This window comes from Gastrolobium bilobum, unplaced genomic scaffold, assembly GCF_033153095.1.
Source record: "Gastrolobium bilobum isolate Gb01-03AN ecotype WA unplaced genomic scaffold, APGP_CSIRO_Gbil_v1 utg257855, whole genome shotgun sequence".
Taxonomy (NCBI): Eukaryota; Viridiplantae; Streptophyta; class Magnoliopsida; order Fabales; family Fabaceae; genus Gastrolobium; species Gastrolobium bilobum.
The window spans coordinates 1-16,310 of NW_026895486.1; the positions used below are offsets into that span (position 1 = coordinate 1).

Genomic DNA, 16,310 nt, shown 5'->3' on the forward strand with positions numbered 1-16,310 from the left:
CACTGCTTCCAGCTTCGTTCCTGCGAGATATTTAACATATTTGGATAATTTTCAGCGGTGTGGAACCTACAGTTGGGGCTCTGCAGTTCTCGCCGTCTTATATAAGGAACTGTGCAAAGTCACTGACAAGAGACGTTCTGAAATGGGTGGTTGTGCACTCTTATTGCAATTATGGGCGTGGACCAGATTCCCGCCTATCTCTCCTGGAATACCCGAAGTCACTGATGTACATGCTGCTTATGGACACAGGTAATATTAATGTTGTTAATGTAAATTATTCAAATTATACGAATGTTAATATTTTTGCGGTTATTGTATGGTAATACATGTGGACTATTTGTTGCAGGTTTAACAGTTTTCATGTGCGGCAGACTGTGTGCACACACATTCGCAGGTACCGGCATCGTCTGGACGTTATACGGAGACGTGAGTTTTGTTGGAGACTGAACCTGGGTTTCGAAGGTCATCCACCACCTTCTGACACCGCCCGTAGATGGATCTCTGTCTGTCCACTTATTTGTTACCAGGTCGTTGTCTATCAGCAGCCCGATCGAGTTCTACGGCAGTTTGGATTTCAGCAGCCTGTTCCACATGCTCCGATAAGTTGTCTTGACCTCTTGACGATTAGCATCACTGGTAAGACAGACATTGGAGGGAGAGACATGGATTCTTTATCGCTCAGTGGGAGGATAGGGATTCTTTGGTACTACAGGAGCTTTTTCCATTTGCACATAATGATCAGGGCCACCTATCTGTTAACAGTGAGTATATGGGGTGGTATCATAGAGTGACCCGTCGATGGATGACCCGCAGGGCTGCGATTGCGACGCACGTGGTATGTTGTTATATTATTGTGTTGTTTTATAATCTTGTTTCTCAGTCACTAACAAGTTATTTCATGTTTGTACTACAGGCTGATCGCGTGGAGACGGTGGTCCATATGACTTCGCCAGAGGGTCGGGTATCGTTCTCTATGGATCAGATTTATCACGAGTCACTCAGGGTAGTTGTCGCTTGTGATGATATGACCAGATTGACAGATCCGGGCGAGCCCGCAGCCCCACCGGTGGTACGTAATACACAGGACCCTCCGCCTGTCCAGCGTCGTTCTCGACGTTCGCGTATTGAGGGTTTGCCCCTTCACCATTCCACACCTCCTATTGCTGATACGCCTGTTATAGTCCCTCGCATGCCCCCCGTCCGGTCAGGATGTATTATTCCCCTGGATTTCAAGCAGGTCCTTCTCAGCAGTATTGGTGGCCCCCGCAGTTTTCCGGTGCACAGCCTGGGGTTCATCCAGCACAGTATCCACCCTGGCAGACTGCGCCACCTATGGGTCAGTATGGGTTTCCATGTCAGCCGTTTCCCATGTATGCAGGTGGTAGCAGTTCACATCCCACGCAGGGCTTAGACTCATTCACAGAGTACTACAGGCCATCACCTGATCCACAGGATCCATCAGTTGCACATGCTCAGCCAGATGATTCTGATCCGGTGATTGCCACTCCCACTGCGTACTCGACGAGTTTCTTGCAGTCACCACATTCACAGCCATTCGGGGATTTTTCTGCTCAGGATTTGGCCAAGGCTATGCGAGAGGCGACTGATGCCGATTATCCTGGCCATGCGCAGGACGTACCTGCACCCAGTGCTGATGGAGATCCTGATGTTGATGGTGCTGATGCTCAGGGGATTAGGAGAAACCCCGTTCGACATGCCAGGTTTACTTGCATGCTGTCACCATTTGACCATGATCAGGCTAAATGCGCAGGGTATCATGCTCGACAGCATTGATGTGTTATTTTGTTGTGTCTGTACGTGTTTAGGTTGACTTTGCTTCCGTTTCCTATGGACAATGGACTGTTATGTACGTATATTTTGCACTTGTCTTGGTGACGATATGTTATGCGCGACTTATGTTGTTGTTGTAGTTGCTATGATTATCGTTGTTTACTTTGGTAATACAATATTGTTACAGATGATGTTTTCTTTTATAATTATGGTTATGTTCCTGCCAAAAAGAAGCATTGAAATATTAAAATGTAAATGGCGGTACTAAATATTATAACAAAGCCCACATGTCAGTGTACATACATCACTACTTTTGCGAATAACTAAATAGTAGTTTGTTACATACACATATAATAAATATTTAAGACTCATTCACTGCTGTGGTTGCTGGCGCGAAGGACAATTTCGTTTATTATGCCCAACAACCCTACAATAACCGCACCTTGTTCGAGTAATTTCCCATTCACGCAAATCCATTTCATTGTGAATACGTGTACTTCTAGGCCTCCCCCGTTGACGTCTCATAGACACATCTGGTATAACTGTGGCATGTGCAAATGGAGGTATGAAATCCTCGTTACCAATTGGATACCATTGACCCGAATAAATTTCACATTGATTCTTGGCACTGTATGCAGGGTCTATGTATAGTGTGGGATCGTGATGCGTCGATGTACATGCCGCAATGACATGGCTACACGGGAACCTGAAAGCACTGAACTCACCACACTGACATGTACGGTCAGATAACGAAACCGACCATTTTCGTCCCTCGCGATGAGTCCGTACATTATACGACTCTTGCACTTCAAATCTTGTCCTTTGCGTGTCATAAGACGTTACGTAATGTGTCGCAGCTTTACTTTGATTGTCAACATATAGTCGCCACATGACTTTGGCGAAGCGATTACCTCTGTCAAGCTCCTCACGGGCTTCCTGTCCGTGCTCTAAAAACTATGCCACCAGTCTACTGTAAGTTATACGCACAAGTGAGGTAATTGGAAGGTTTCTTGCCCCTTTTAGAACTTTGTTAACACACTCTGACAGATTAGTTGTCATGTGGCCAAACATTCTTCCTTGTTCATCATAAGAGATGCTCCACTTCTCTTTCGGGATGCGATCAATCCAAGCAGCTATTTGAGGGCTTGTTTCTTTAAATTTCTCTAAACCAGCATCAAAGTCTAAGCGCGATGTTGTATATCCTACACATGGCACAAAAAAAACATTACTATCTGTTGTCCATTATACGAATCAGACCAATTGAAAACATACCTAACTTCTTCAACTGCTTCTTCAACATGACATTCTTGAACTTGAGATTGAAATTACTGGCCACGTGGCGAAGGCAATACACATGATATACCTGTGGTGGAGACCATCCTAGATCAGCATTGTTGACTGCAGACAAGATTCCCGCATGCCGATCAGAAATCAGACAGATTCTGTGTTTTTGCGTAACATGTATTCGAATAAGTGCTAAGAACCATGACCAGTTGTCAGTATTCTCTGCAGACACGATAGCGAATGCAATTGGAAGAATGTAATTGTTGCCATCAACAGCTGTAGCAATCATTAGGGTCCCACGATATTTGCCATATAGATGTGTTCCATCGATCAAGATTATTGGCTTGCAATAATTGAATGCTTCACAACACTGTTTAAATGTCCAAAACTCCCTTCTGAAAACCTTGTGAGCTTGGTCTAGGCATCCATCAATGAAATGGTCACGCAAATCCAGCTTATATGCGGATCCGGGAGAAAAACGCAACATGTAATCCAGCCACCTAGGTAAGAACGCATACGACTCGTCCCAGTCACCAAAAACTTTCACAATAGCCTTTTGCTTTGCCTTCCATGCCTTCCTATACGATATATGGAATCCAAGGCTAGTAGCGATCCTTTCTTGGATAAGGCCAATTTTGACACTGGGCTCCTCTCTTATCATTTCTGTTTATGTGGTCAAACAACACTGTATTAGTCAACAAGAGACAAAGTTTTTATAAATTTAATACGAATAACTGTACGCACCTAAGATCAATGAACAAATGAGATTTGAGTCCAACTGCTTGTGATCTTGGGTAAGAGATTGACTAACACATGTGTGTTCGTTGTTCCATATGCCTATCGTCCATTTGCTGCCGCCTTTTTTTTGGTATGCTCTCATCCTCATTGGACAACCCGCGTTATGATTTTGACAAACCATAATCAACCTTTTCGTATCACTTTTCAGAACGACTGTTGTGCGATGATTTGCCATACAATATTGTTTAATTGCCATCTGTACATCTTGCTTAGTGTCAAACATTTGGTCCTTATATAGCTCGTCGCCGATCTGCCAGTTAGGTATTTGTGCTCCATTCATATCATCCAATTCTTGATCTGGATATTCCCAATTAACATTCGTGAAATGGCTAACTCCAGACCAAAATGGTACATTATCATTTCCTGCATAATAAGATATCCAAAAACCCAATATATAATATTAATGTCGTTATATTTGATATTAGATATTTTATTATAAAACATTAATCCTTACGTACCTGCAACAGGAGGATCTTGCATTCTGACAATGCCTGGCGATGGAATTGGTTGTTCAACTGCAGTAGACGGACAACAATCAAAGTCACCATCGACATCCGTATCCGATGACTCGTTATCTGGAACAAGACCTTCATCACGCTCTTCCTCGGAACTATCTGTACGCCAAGATGGATCGTACATGTCATTGGCTGGAACCGCTTCATAAAAAATTTCTTGGGTTGGTGGTGCAAGCGTTGGGGACGCGACCTCAACTTCCACATTAACCTCGGGCACCATGTTTATGTCGATGATGTCAGTGCATGGATTGCTCGGTTGACTACTGGATTGTCCACCGTAGTTGACTTCTGCATACAATTCAATAAATCTTGACTCGCCGTGTTCAGAAGTGCTTGCATCTACTACTAACGTTACATCTTCATCGTCGACAATTTCCACACCAACCCATTGCACCGGGTTACCCGAGGCACATCTAGCGGTCAACCGAGCAAGAGTTTGACCACGTTGTAATCTTAACTTCTTGTATATTAACTTCTTCAGCTCGTGAAGATTGCATCTTGGGTTCATGCGAAACATTTTTGCATCACCTTCAAACACTTGCCCGTTTGGACCAAAGTATTTTCTTCCATTATAATAAACAGTTGCTATTAAATCATTCCTACCCTCACTCATCCTACAAAAATAGAAAAAAAACTAAGATTCAACAACAACACAAAAGTAGTAAACCTTAACATAAAAGGAAAAATTTGGTAGTGGTAGTTCATACCCGAAATAGAGTAATTTATAGCTCATAATTCGCTAGGAGGGGTAGCAAATTAAGTATCATAATTTCGCTGTACCCCCTAGCGAATTAGTGGGGAGATGACACTTGGCAGATATTACATATTTCGCTACCAGTCATGCCAAAAATAACCACATAATTCGCTACCTAGTACAACGAATTATGTGGGGAAGTGACACGTGGCCTGACTTTGAGTTGACATGAACTGACCCTTCTGCTGCATAATTCGCTACACATGGTAGCGAATTATGTGTCCATCAGGGGTATGACACGTGTCCAAAAGGTTGCTGACCGGGCTGTCCGTTTGACCACGTATTTCGCTACTACACTGTGTAGCGAAATACGTGGACCAGTGAGGACGTGACACATTATCAGGCCTAATTCGCTACACTGTGTAGCGAATTAGCCTGCGTGACAGTTTGAAAATTTTTACTGTGTGCGTGGCATTCTGGTAAATTTTATGATGAACAGTGACAAATTGGTCATTGTTTCCCTTAATATTATGTAACTGATATTCTACGATAGTTTTGAGCATGAATGATCGTTTGAAATACATAAGTTGGCCCCACGAGAGGACTGATTGTGGCCTTTGTCATGTGAACTTTTCCTTTGCCATCATGCAGTTTGTCCTGATAGGCACGTGAATTTCTTCAACAATTACTTTTCTTGGGGTCGACTCTTTAATTTACGAGTAAAATTTTTTATTCGAGCTTTGTTTGCAAATGTGGGGCCCACGAAAAAGTGTTGATATTAGAAAACGTTTGGTACCAGATGTTTTCTAATATTTTTGAGAAATTAATTTTTTTTTAATTTTTAATTTTTAGATATTATTACAAACTAAATGTAAAAATTATATTTTTAAAAATTAAATTTTCGAATTTTTTATTAAGAGAATTTGATGGCTTTGCTTCATCCTTTGCCTTTCCTGGGAAATTCTTTTACGGGCCCCACAACTAAGATGGCTTAGTCTGATCTAACGTGTAGGATGGTTGCACGACAAAGTGTAGATGGTTTGTCGGTGAGTGATCCTTTTCTTAAAGCATCCGGTGGACAGCCCGATGCCAGAAAATAAATTGAATCTTGAAGGGGAAGCTGGAGATCGTGGTGAAGGTCCGTGGTGGGATAGGAGAGAAGAAGGTTGGTCGAAATCTGATCTTCACGACGGTATAGGAAGAGGAACATGCTTTGGCGGCGAGCAGGACGGGGAGAAACACTGGTCGGTTTCTAGTTGGTTGATGAGGGGCACGGCGATGGCGTGGACTGGCTTGTTCGGTTGTTATCTTCCTGACTAGTTGCTTACTTCCTGGTTGGTTGACGGCGATATAGTATGTTAATGTAGGGTACTCTGGTAGTTATAATGGTAAAGACCAGACTTCAGAGTGTTACATATAAAAGGGAGGAGTGTGTAAGTAAACACCAAAGCACTATAGAAACTTCTCTTAATGTTACATATAAAAGACAGGAGTGTGTGTGAGTGATTGGGATAGAATAACAACATGAGAGTCAAGAAGATATGCCTCTGCAACGTGTGAGGGGGAGAGAGAAAGTCTAAGGAGTCTAGCCTTTTTAGATTAGGTATGCTAAATCCTCTGCCTAATTGCCAGGGGACAGCAGTGCAAAAAAAAGGGAAAAAACAAAACTAACCTATAATTTTTTATGAGTGTCTTCTAAAAGGTTATAGGTACGAGCTTTGATATTGGGCCCAATCAACTACGAGATTATTTATAGTAGTCCTGACACATCTATTCCTTCTATTAAGAAGCTGTCACTTACAGAGAAAAAACAAATTAAAATTAAAATTTGACACTTATGTCAAATAATCCTACCTCATATATATATATATATATATATATATATATATATAGGTAGGATCCTTTGACACCTCATCTCAGAGCTGTTAGATCAAAAAAAATTAATGGTGTCACATGCTTACAAATCAGAGTTGTTTGATCTTTTTTTGATCTAACGGCTCTTAGATGAAGTGTCAAACTTTAAATTTGACACCGGTGTCAAAGGATCCTACCTTATATATATATATATATATATATATATATATATATATATAGTTTAATCCATATTTTTTTAACATGCAATTAGGGGTGTTCATCAACCGATCCAAACCGATTCAAACCACGGAAACCGAACCGAAAAACCGATAACCGAATAAATCGAAAACCAAAAAACCGAAAATCGAAAAAAAACCGTAAATTTTAATTAGATTGGATCGGTTTTCGGATGAGTTGATGAAAATCGATCCAATCCAAACCGATCCATTATATTAATTCTCCTCTACCTACTTGGTCATTTCCCCAATCATAGCCCAAAAATTTCTAAATCTAAGACCCATTAACTCATCAATTAAATCCAAAAAAAAAATTAGTCACGTCTCATCAACTATAGTATTGTTTACTGATATTTTTGTATTTCAAAAAATAATAATTTACAAAGCCAATATATACAAAAGATGTTATTTGCACAATAATCATGAAACTAATTTTAGGATATTCGAAAAATCGAAAACCGATCCAATCCAAACTGAAAAAAATTGAATTGGATCGGATCGGATTTGAAAAAAAATCTAAACCGAAGGGATTGGATCGGATGAGTTTTGCTTCCAAAACCAATCCAATCTAGACCGTGAACACCCCTACATGCAATGTCTCTCAATTTCCCTCTCTTCTTACAAAACCCAGCTCTTCCCTTCAGAAATAGTTCACACATTATATATCATAGTTTAATCCATATCTTTTTAACATGCAATGTCTCTCAATTTCCCTCTCTTCTTACAAAACCCAGCTCTTCCCTTCGGAAATAGTTCACACATTAAACAACTCCCTAAAACCATGCCTTGCGAAGAACGTGGAACAATAGAATAATATTCAAGACTTATTCTAATCAAAAGAAAACCCTTACAAATAAGTAAGTGCCTCTAATGCCACAAACTTAGTTGAAAATATTTCTTCAATGGCTGCCCCTCTTAGGTTCTACATTCTCTTGTCTCTCACTCTCATCTCTACTCACTTAACCACTATCCATGGAGTGTTCTCAGAACAATCCCACATCATGTTACCCACATATCATCACCACACAGAGAAAATGACCCGTTTGCACTTCTTTTACCATGAAACCCTAGAGCCCCAAAACCCCACTGTTGTGCAAATTATTGATCCACCAAACAGTTCCAAAAATGCGTTTGGATCCACTTTCATGATGGACAGCATTTTGACTGAAGGAAAAGAGCTAAGTTCAAAGCCTGTTGGAAGAGCTCAAGGGTTGTTTGGTTTGGCTTCATTGGAGGACAGTGGAATGGTGATGCTGATCAATTTTGTTTTCACTGAGGGTGACTATGCAGGTAGCACCCTTAGCCTTCTAGGGAGGAACCCTGTTCAGGACACAGTTAGAGAAATTCCAATAGTTGGAGGCACTGGTGTGTTCAGGTTTGCTAAGGGCTATGCCATTCTAAAGAGTCTTTGGGATATTTCCTCAGCCAAAGACTTTGTTGTGGAGTATAATATCACTGTTTCTCATCCCTAGATCTTTTGCTAGTTCTTGTATTTGGGATTATTACTATGGTATTGATTAGGCTTTTAGGGTACCGCGACTGTTCGGTTCTCAAGTGCGTATACAAATTAAACCAAGAACTCACACGTGCAAGTGTACATGGTCACAAGTAATATATGATGAGTGAAGGAATATCGTTCCCATTTGGATAATTTGTAGAAATGTATTATCAGAATTTATGAAAGACAACAACAATGTATTTTTATGGTTTCTTATTTTTATATGAAATGTTTGTGGTTCCTTTTAACAAAGAGATAATGAGAATTGATATAAAACTAGTAAACAGCAGTATATACTAAACAAAGGTAACAGTAACAGTATTATGACACAAATGCAAGAGATAATCAATTATAAAAACTTACCAGATATGATTTCACTTTTTCAACACTTTAATCCTATAATCTGACTAAACCTGTTACAGTAGCTAATTCAACCAACGAAACCTGCTACAACATGTTCGCACTTTCCAGCACAACATTTTAGTTGAATTCAAGAATCCACGTTGGTGTATTCTCTCGATTCATACTACATTACAGAACAGAGGCTTCAAAGTTGTGAAATCAGAGCTATTCCTAGTCTTAATTCCACTGTCCATTGAGTTTTCCAGATTAACTCAACCTTCTAATTGAATAATCCTAATTAGCTAATCAAAATTGGCCATATCTCAAATAGCTTCAACAAAGAATACACAATGAACAACTTAAATCAGCTGCACACAGATCTAACGCAGATTACAGAATATCATAAATCAGAGATCCATCACGTCATAGTCCTAAAGGGAATTTAGCTCATAGCTAAATCAAAATGCAAAATAGACGTGAAGAAGAAGAAGAACGTTGAAGTTTCCATTAAATTAGCAAATGCACAGTACCTGAATTCCAAATTACAGATCTGATTATCTAGAATTACAGCAAAATAAAGGTCTGAAACAGCAACTTCATCAACAAGATAACTTTTCCAAGATCCGATTACATCACACAAATTCAGAAAATCAATTACAACCTCAATCTTCAATTTCACTACAAAGTGGTAATAGAGAAATTCCACAAAGAGAGAACAGTGAAAAATAACGAACAAGAGAGAGAAAAACTCAAAGACTCCTACAGCTATAGTCTAAAGTACGTGAAAGGGGAAAAAAATTACGAAAGTTTTTAGCTGATGTGTCCTCTTTGCTTGTTATAGTGATTCCTCTTTTAATCTCAGCCTTCTATTCCAGAAATGATCTAATGGCTGCTAAATGTCCTGAATAGTAACTTTGATGAAGTGTCTGGCTGTCATTTTCATGGTCCACCTCTGTTGAGCTGTCCACTCTCTTTTCTTCCTTTTAAACTTCATAACCTGACTATTAGCACCAAAAAAATTACAAACGCATGTCTCAGTAGCCAAGTCATCACAAGATCAATTTAGATTAAAAGAACAGCATTTTTTTTTACTAAAGTTCACATTTCTCAAGCAATGATCAGCACATATAACATCAGTATAAACATCCCAACAAAACACCCCAAACTTAAGCGTCTACTCGTCCTCGAGTGGATCAAGTCAACATTCCAACAAGCAGATTAAGCATGGTCCGGATTAACAAAACACAATTCACCGATTGGATAGATACCCATACCTTCCACAATGAACCACCAAGTTCAGGTGTTGCCCCTACTAACAAACTCCCAAATATGATCCTCTCTTCACCCTCTAACCGTCCTTTTATTCGTCACTCACAACAGCTCCCTCTCCCATTTCGCTTTCTCCATTCACAACTTTCCATGTGGCCTCCTTCGTAACTGATTGTTGTTTTTTTTTTTGTGTGTTCCTTTGTCTCACTGCCACTTCCCTCCTTTGGGCTCATATCCTCAGATTGGGCTACATTGATTCCTCCATCCAGTTGGGCCTTCCTACGCTTATAATATTTGATAAAAGGTTCCCGGGGCCATCAACATACCGTTCCACGGAGTCCCTTATTTATAGGGAACTCAAGGACAAGAGACATAAATTCCTAAACAAAATTGTCTGCATCCACAAAACTGTCTTCTATTTATCTTAGTTTTGTCTTAACTTTGCATGTCTCATTTCTTGATAAACTGTCATTCCATATACAAACTGTTCTTGATGGACATCAGTATGGTTTTTATCTGCCTTTTCCTTAATTACTATCTTCGATATATATAGCCCTTCCATAGGTAGTTATTCTGGACGTGGGTAGTTATGGATACCATCATGTAATCGTGGTGGGACCTACTTGGGGTTCTAGTCTTTGGCTGGCCGGCTTCCTTTCCGGGTAAAACCCCCTCCGAGTTCTTCCAGCTCTTTTCCTTGACTTTAAATATCCGGATGTATAAACCCAGAACATTAAGACCCCAAGCTCGAAGTGTAATGTCTATTTTACTCCGAGTTTACCAGTTAATTTACCTTTTATAATTTCCCTTTATTATACGTCAGCATCCTCATTAAATGCTTCTTATTTATTCAAATCTTGATTGCCATTTGTCACTTACTTACTGCCTTGATTTTCCAAACCACTTCCCCTCTGAAACGTTATATCCTGACAGCCATCATTGCCTTTCGAAATTCGAAACGCCAATTACTTTATCTCTTTCCTTTATTACCACCTGCTTTTGATTTTCTCATTTACTCATTTTTACCCTCCCTTCTTCTTTTCTCCAGCATTTTCTTCTTCGTTCTCCTCTGCTTAAGTTTTCTGGTTCTTTCTTCTTTCTGCGTTTTCTTGAGATTCTTTGTGCGAACTTGGTGTGACGCTGCTACATTTGGTTGCTGTTCCTCATCAGACTATACAAGTAAGTTCTTTTATCTTGACACTTGCTTTCGTTTCTTCTTTCTTGCCTAATTTTAACCTTCACTCTAAAAACTGTTACTTGCATCTTTAAACATGATCCTGGTAAACTCACTTGTTATCCTGACAAAGACCTTCCTTGTATTTGTTCCTTCACCTTCTTCAATACTCCTTTACCGGCTTTATACGTTCTGGACGGATTAAGAATCCATTTATAACTACTAATAACCACCATTTTCTTCAGTTGAACTTTTAACTTGTAATATGTCTTCTAAACTAGTTTTTACTGGTACCTTTCCGTCCAGGCCATGCCGCCGAGGAATCGCCCCTTCCGTTCGCTTCCACTTTCTCGCTTCGCCATACCTTCTACTGTGGAAAGTTTAGAATGGGTTGATGAAGAAGCTCTAGGACTTCGTTCTTCGTATGAAAACCATCCGAGTAATCTTCACACAGCCTTACAATCAATCCCTCTAGTTCGTGACTCCATTATCACTTCTTTCCGAGTTGCTGTACCCAGAGAAGAAGAACATGTCTGTTCACCTTCTGGGCAAGGTGAGAATTCTTTCTTTTTTGCCTATAAATGCTTATTTTCCGAGCTTAAGGTAACCCTACCTTTCACTGAGTTTCAAATGGATGTCCTAAATCATCTTGAAGTCGCTCCCTCTAAACTTCACCCAAACAGCTGGTGTTTCTTACATACCTTTAAGATAATTTGTAAATCTTTTGGATTCAGTTACTCTTTTCGGGTCTTTTTCTGTCTATTCGCCGTGTTCCGAAATGCTATTGATAAAGGAAGTACTCGCCATAGTTGGGTTTCTTTAAAAGCCCGTCCCGGGTTTCGCTGGTGTACTATATATGAAGACAACAGGAAGAACTTCAAAGAAGATTACTTCGAAATTTGTATACCTGAGGCTCTTCCGGCTACACCGTCTGCCTCTTCTTCTTCTTCTCAATCTGCCTCTCCCTCTGCCTTCTTTCTGGATCAGGACGGGGCTCCTCGATTCCCTCTCAGTTGGAACCAACATCATTATACTACGTCTGCGAAAGCATTTTTAACTAACTCAAAGAATTTGAGTACTGATGAATTTGAAACTTTCACATGGTTCAAAAAACTGACTTCCGAGTTAGCCAAGCAAAACATTTCTATCATTCCTCGGTCTATTCTAGGGTATAAAGATTTTCCTGAGTGGATTTGCAGGAAATTAAGTAAGTAACTTATCCATTTTCTTTATATTATCATATATACTCGCCCTTTAACTTTTATATTTGTTGTATTTTTCTTTCAGATAAGATCATGGATCCTACCTTCTTTGCTCGCCAGAAAAAAAAGGTTATTCAGCAAGATGATTCTGCTGCCTCTGGTGATAAAGTTGTGCGTACTGATCCTTCCTCGGCTTCTGGCGAAAAAGAAGGCTCTCCTACTCCTTCTTCTCTCTCGGCTACCTCCGCAACGGGTTCTATCCCCAGTGACACTGTGGTACTAGATACGGATGCCCCTGTTGATTCAGGTGACACCCGCCACAAAAAACGAGTTCAGATTAACGAACCCAGCCCGGATCCCCCTTCTAGTGACAAGTCGCTGACGCCTCCGTCTTCAGTGATTGCAACTCCTTTTTCAGTTCCTCCCTTTATCAAGAAATTACAACCTTGTTTTACCGCTGGGCTCCGTGAAAAATGGGATAAGTTTTCTGTTGATCAATTAATTGGCAAATTTACTGAAATCCAAGATAACTCCTTCCGTGAAGCCCACTATTACGAGATGGAACTGTTAGCACTAGCTGAACATCAACAACTACTTATTGAGCTGAAAGAGTTGCAACTCTTTAAAAACAATTTCAAATCTGAACAAGCTCGCTTGACTCAAAGGGCCGAAGCTGCCGAGTTTGTTGCCCAAGGTTTTCAAGTGAAACTTAAAGAAACTGAAAAGCTGGTCCAAAAAGTCAATGATGAGTTTACTATTCTTAAACGGGAAAATGATGAGTTGACTGAAGAGCATAAAATGTTGAAGAAGAATTTCGAAGATTCAGACTTCCGAGTAGCCGAACTGGAACTAGAAGTGGAAACCTTGAAGAAAAACGTGACTTCTTTACATCAAGCTGTCGAGGACATGGATTCTAAATATGTTGCTTTTTCTCATCAAATTCGTGGTTGGATTGTAGATCAAGTGAAGTTCTTTCACCCGGAAACTGCTCTTCCTCACTTGGAGAAAATTGATACTTTCAACTTTGTGGATAATGGCCGACTATGCACCCACAATGAAAAAGGATCCATTACTGTGCTTGCCACCTGCCCATCCGAGTACGTGGGAACTACTTCGACTTCCGGCAAGACTACCTCGGAGGGCACCCCAAAAGATGCTTGAAGAAGTGGGATGCCACTTTTATTTTGTACCTATTTTAACTTGTTTTAGAATGACTGTCTGTTTTGTAATGACTGTGTATGTTGGATCCTTGATTTCTTGCGGTTTTAATACTTCTGCCATTACTTCATTTACTACTATATTTTACTTTGATCCGATTTATTCTGGTAACTTGCTGTTGTATAAATTATAACGCAACTCGGCAAAATTTGTTTTTGCCATATCCCATAACACTTATCTTTTTAAAACTCTGAAATCCATTAACATTTTTATAAACATGCGCTATCCAAAATCAACCTCGCTTCCGAGTAATAATCAAACGGGTGCCCAAGAGGCCATTGAAGGCAGCAAGGGACTTTTGACCCTGCTTCCGAGTAGGAAGTAGACACGTGCCCAAGAGGCCATTGAAGGCGGCAAGGGACTTTTGACCTTGCTTTTGAATAGGAATTAAACAGGTGCCCAAGAAGCCATTGAAGGCGGCAAGGGGCTTCTGACCCTGCTTCCGAGTAGGAATTACAGGTGCCCAAGAGGCCATTGAAGGCGGCAAGGGACTTTTTGACCATGCTTTCGCGTAAGAATTAAACAAGTGCCCAAGAAGCCATTGAAGGCGGCAAGGGACTTTTGACCCTGCTTCCGAGTAGGAATCAAACAGGTGCCCAAAAGACCATTGATGGCGGCAAGGGGCTTCTGACCCTGTTTCCGAGTAGGAATTACAGGTGCCCAAGAGGCCATTGAAGGCGGCAAGGGACTTGTGACCCTGCCTCTGAGTAGGAATTAAACAGGTGCCCAAGAGGCCATTAAAGGCGGCAAGGGACTTTTGACCCTGTTTCCGAGTAGGAATTAAACAGGTGCCCAAGAGGCCATTGATGGCGGCAAGGGGCTTCTGACCCTGTTTCCGAGTAAGAATTACAGGTGCCCAAGAGGCCATTGAAGGCGGTAAGGGACTTGTGACCCTGCTTCCGAGTAGGAATTAAACAGGTGCCCAAGAGGCCATTAAAGGCGGCAAGGGACTTTCGACCCTGCTTCCGAGTAGGAATTAAACAGGTGCCCAAGAGGCCATTAAAGGCGGCAAGGGACTTTTGCTCCATCTAGAATATACATCTCTGAAAAGCTTGCTTTATTGAATTCAAAATTTAACATACGAAATATTCGTCAGCTACCGAGCATAATCTGATAGAAAACTACTATACGAAACTTAAATCAGAATTTTCCTAACAACAGTAAAGCTTAATCTTCCTAACACAAAATATTACCCAATAACTACACATGCTCGCTTGTCTCCTATTCCTACCAATTTCTGAACTCTTAAACTTAAATACCTTTTGAGCTTGCCCGTGTTCCAATATCGTGGGATAGATTTCCCATCCAAATGCTTTATTTGATAAGCTCCTGTATTAGTGGCCGACGTTACTCGGTACGGACCTTCCCAATTAGCTGCTAATTTCCCATCTCTTGCATTCTTATTTCCCACATCTGCCCACCTGAGCACCAAATCTCCTACCTGGAAGGTTCGCTTGACCACTGTTCTATTGTATCTTGTCGCTGCTCGCTGCTTGGATGCCATTTTGACAATTGTTGTTTTGTCTTTTTCTTCCCCCAACAACTACATATCAATCTTCATCAACTCGCTATTCTCTTCTTCTTTATCTTCTAGAACCAATTTCCTTCTCCATGATGGTTCTCCGACCTCTACAGGTAACATTGCATCAAACCCGTAAGTTATTTTGAACGGTGTTTCTTGAATACTAGACTGCATAGAAGTTCTATATCCTCATAACACACTATCTAGCTCTTCCACCCAACTACCTTTGCATGTCTCTACTCTTCTTTTCAACCCGTTTGTCAGGATTTTGTTTGCCGACTCCTCTTGCCCATTCATTTGTGGGTGTTCAACTGCTGCAAACTGGTGCTTTATTCCTAAGTCAGCTACTACCTGCCGAAATTTTCTATCTATGAACAGTGTCCCATTATCCGTTATGATTATAGTCGCAATACCAAACCTGCAGACTATTTTCCCAATGAAAAACTTCTGGATTTTCCGAGCAGTAATAGTGGCTTCGGGTTCTGCCTCTATCCACTTGGTGAAGTAATTAGCTGCCACTATCAAGTATTTTACTCCTCCGGCTGCTCTGGGAAACGGACCCAAAAGGTCCATTCCCCATTTAAAAAATGGCCATGGAGATGAAATCGTGAACAACTCTTCTGGAGGAGCTTGATATATATTAGAAAACTTCTGACATTGTTCACATCTGCGTACATGCTTTTTAGCATCTTCTCCCATTGTTGGCCAAAAATATCTTGCTCGTATAGCTTTCCTTGCTAACGACTTCCCTCCTAGATGATGTCCATTAATCCCTTCATGTATCTCTTCTAATACATATTCCGTGTTCGGTGGAGCTATGCATTTCAGCAAAGGAGTCTGCTGTATAATGGTCCTCAGATTTTCCTGAGGCTTTAATGCTCGCCAACTTTGACAACACATCTGCGCTAACATT

The 16,310-nt window shown here is 40.6% G+C and overlaps 1 protein-coding gene across 1 annotated transcript; it reads left to right on the top strand.

Annotated features, from left to right (window-relative positions):
- The first annotated feature begins 8,074 nt into the window (after positions 1 to 8,074).
- On the top strand, positions 8,075 to 8,644 carry LOC133313745 (dirigent protein 11-like). Its single transcript, XM_061515155.1, has one exon. The coding sequence runs from the start codon at positions 8,075 to 8,077 to the stop codon at positions 8,642 to 8,644; it is 570 nt and encodes a 189-aa protein (XP_061371139.1).
- The last annotated feature ends 7,666 nt before the right edge of the window (positions 8,645 to 16,310 follow it).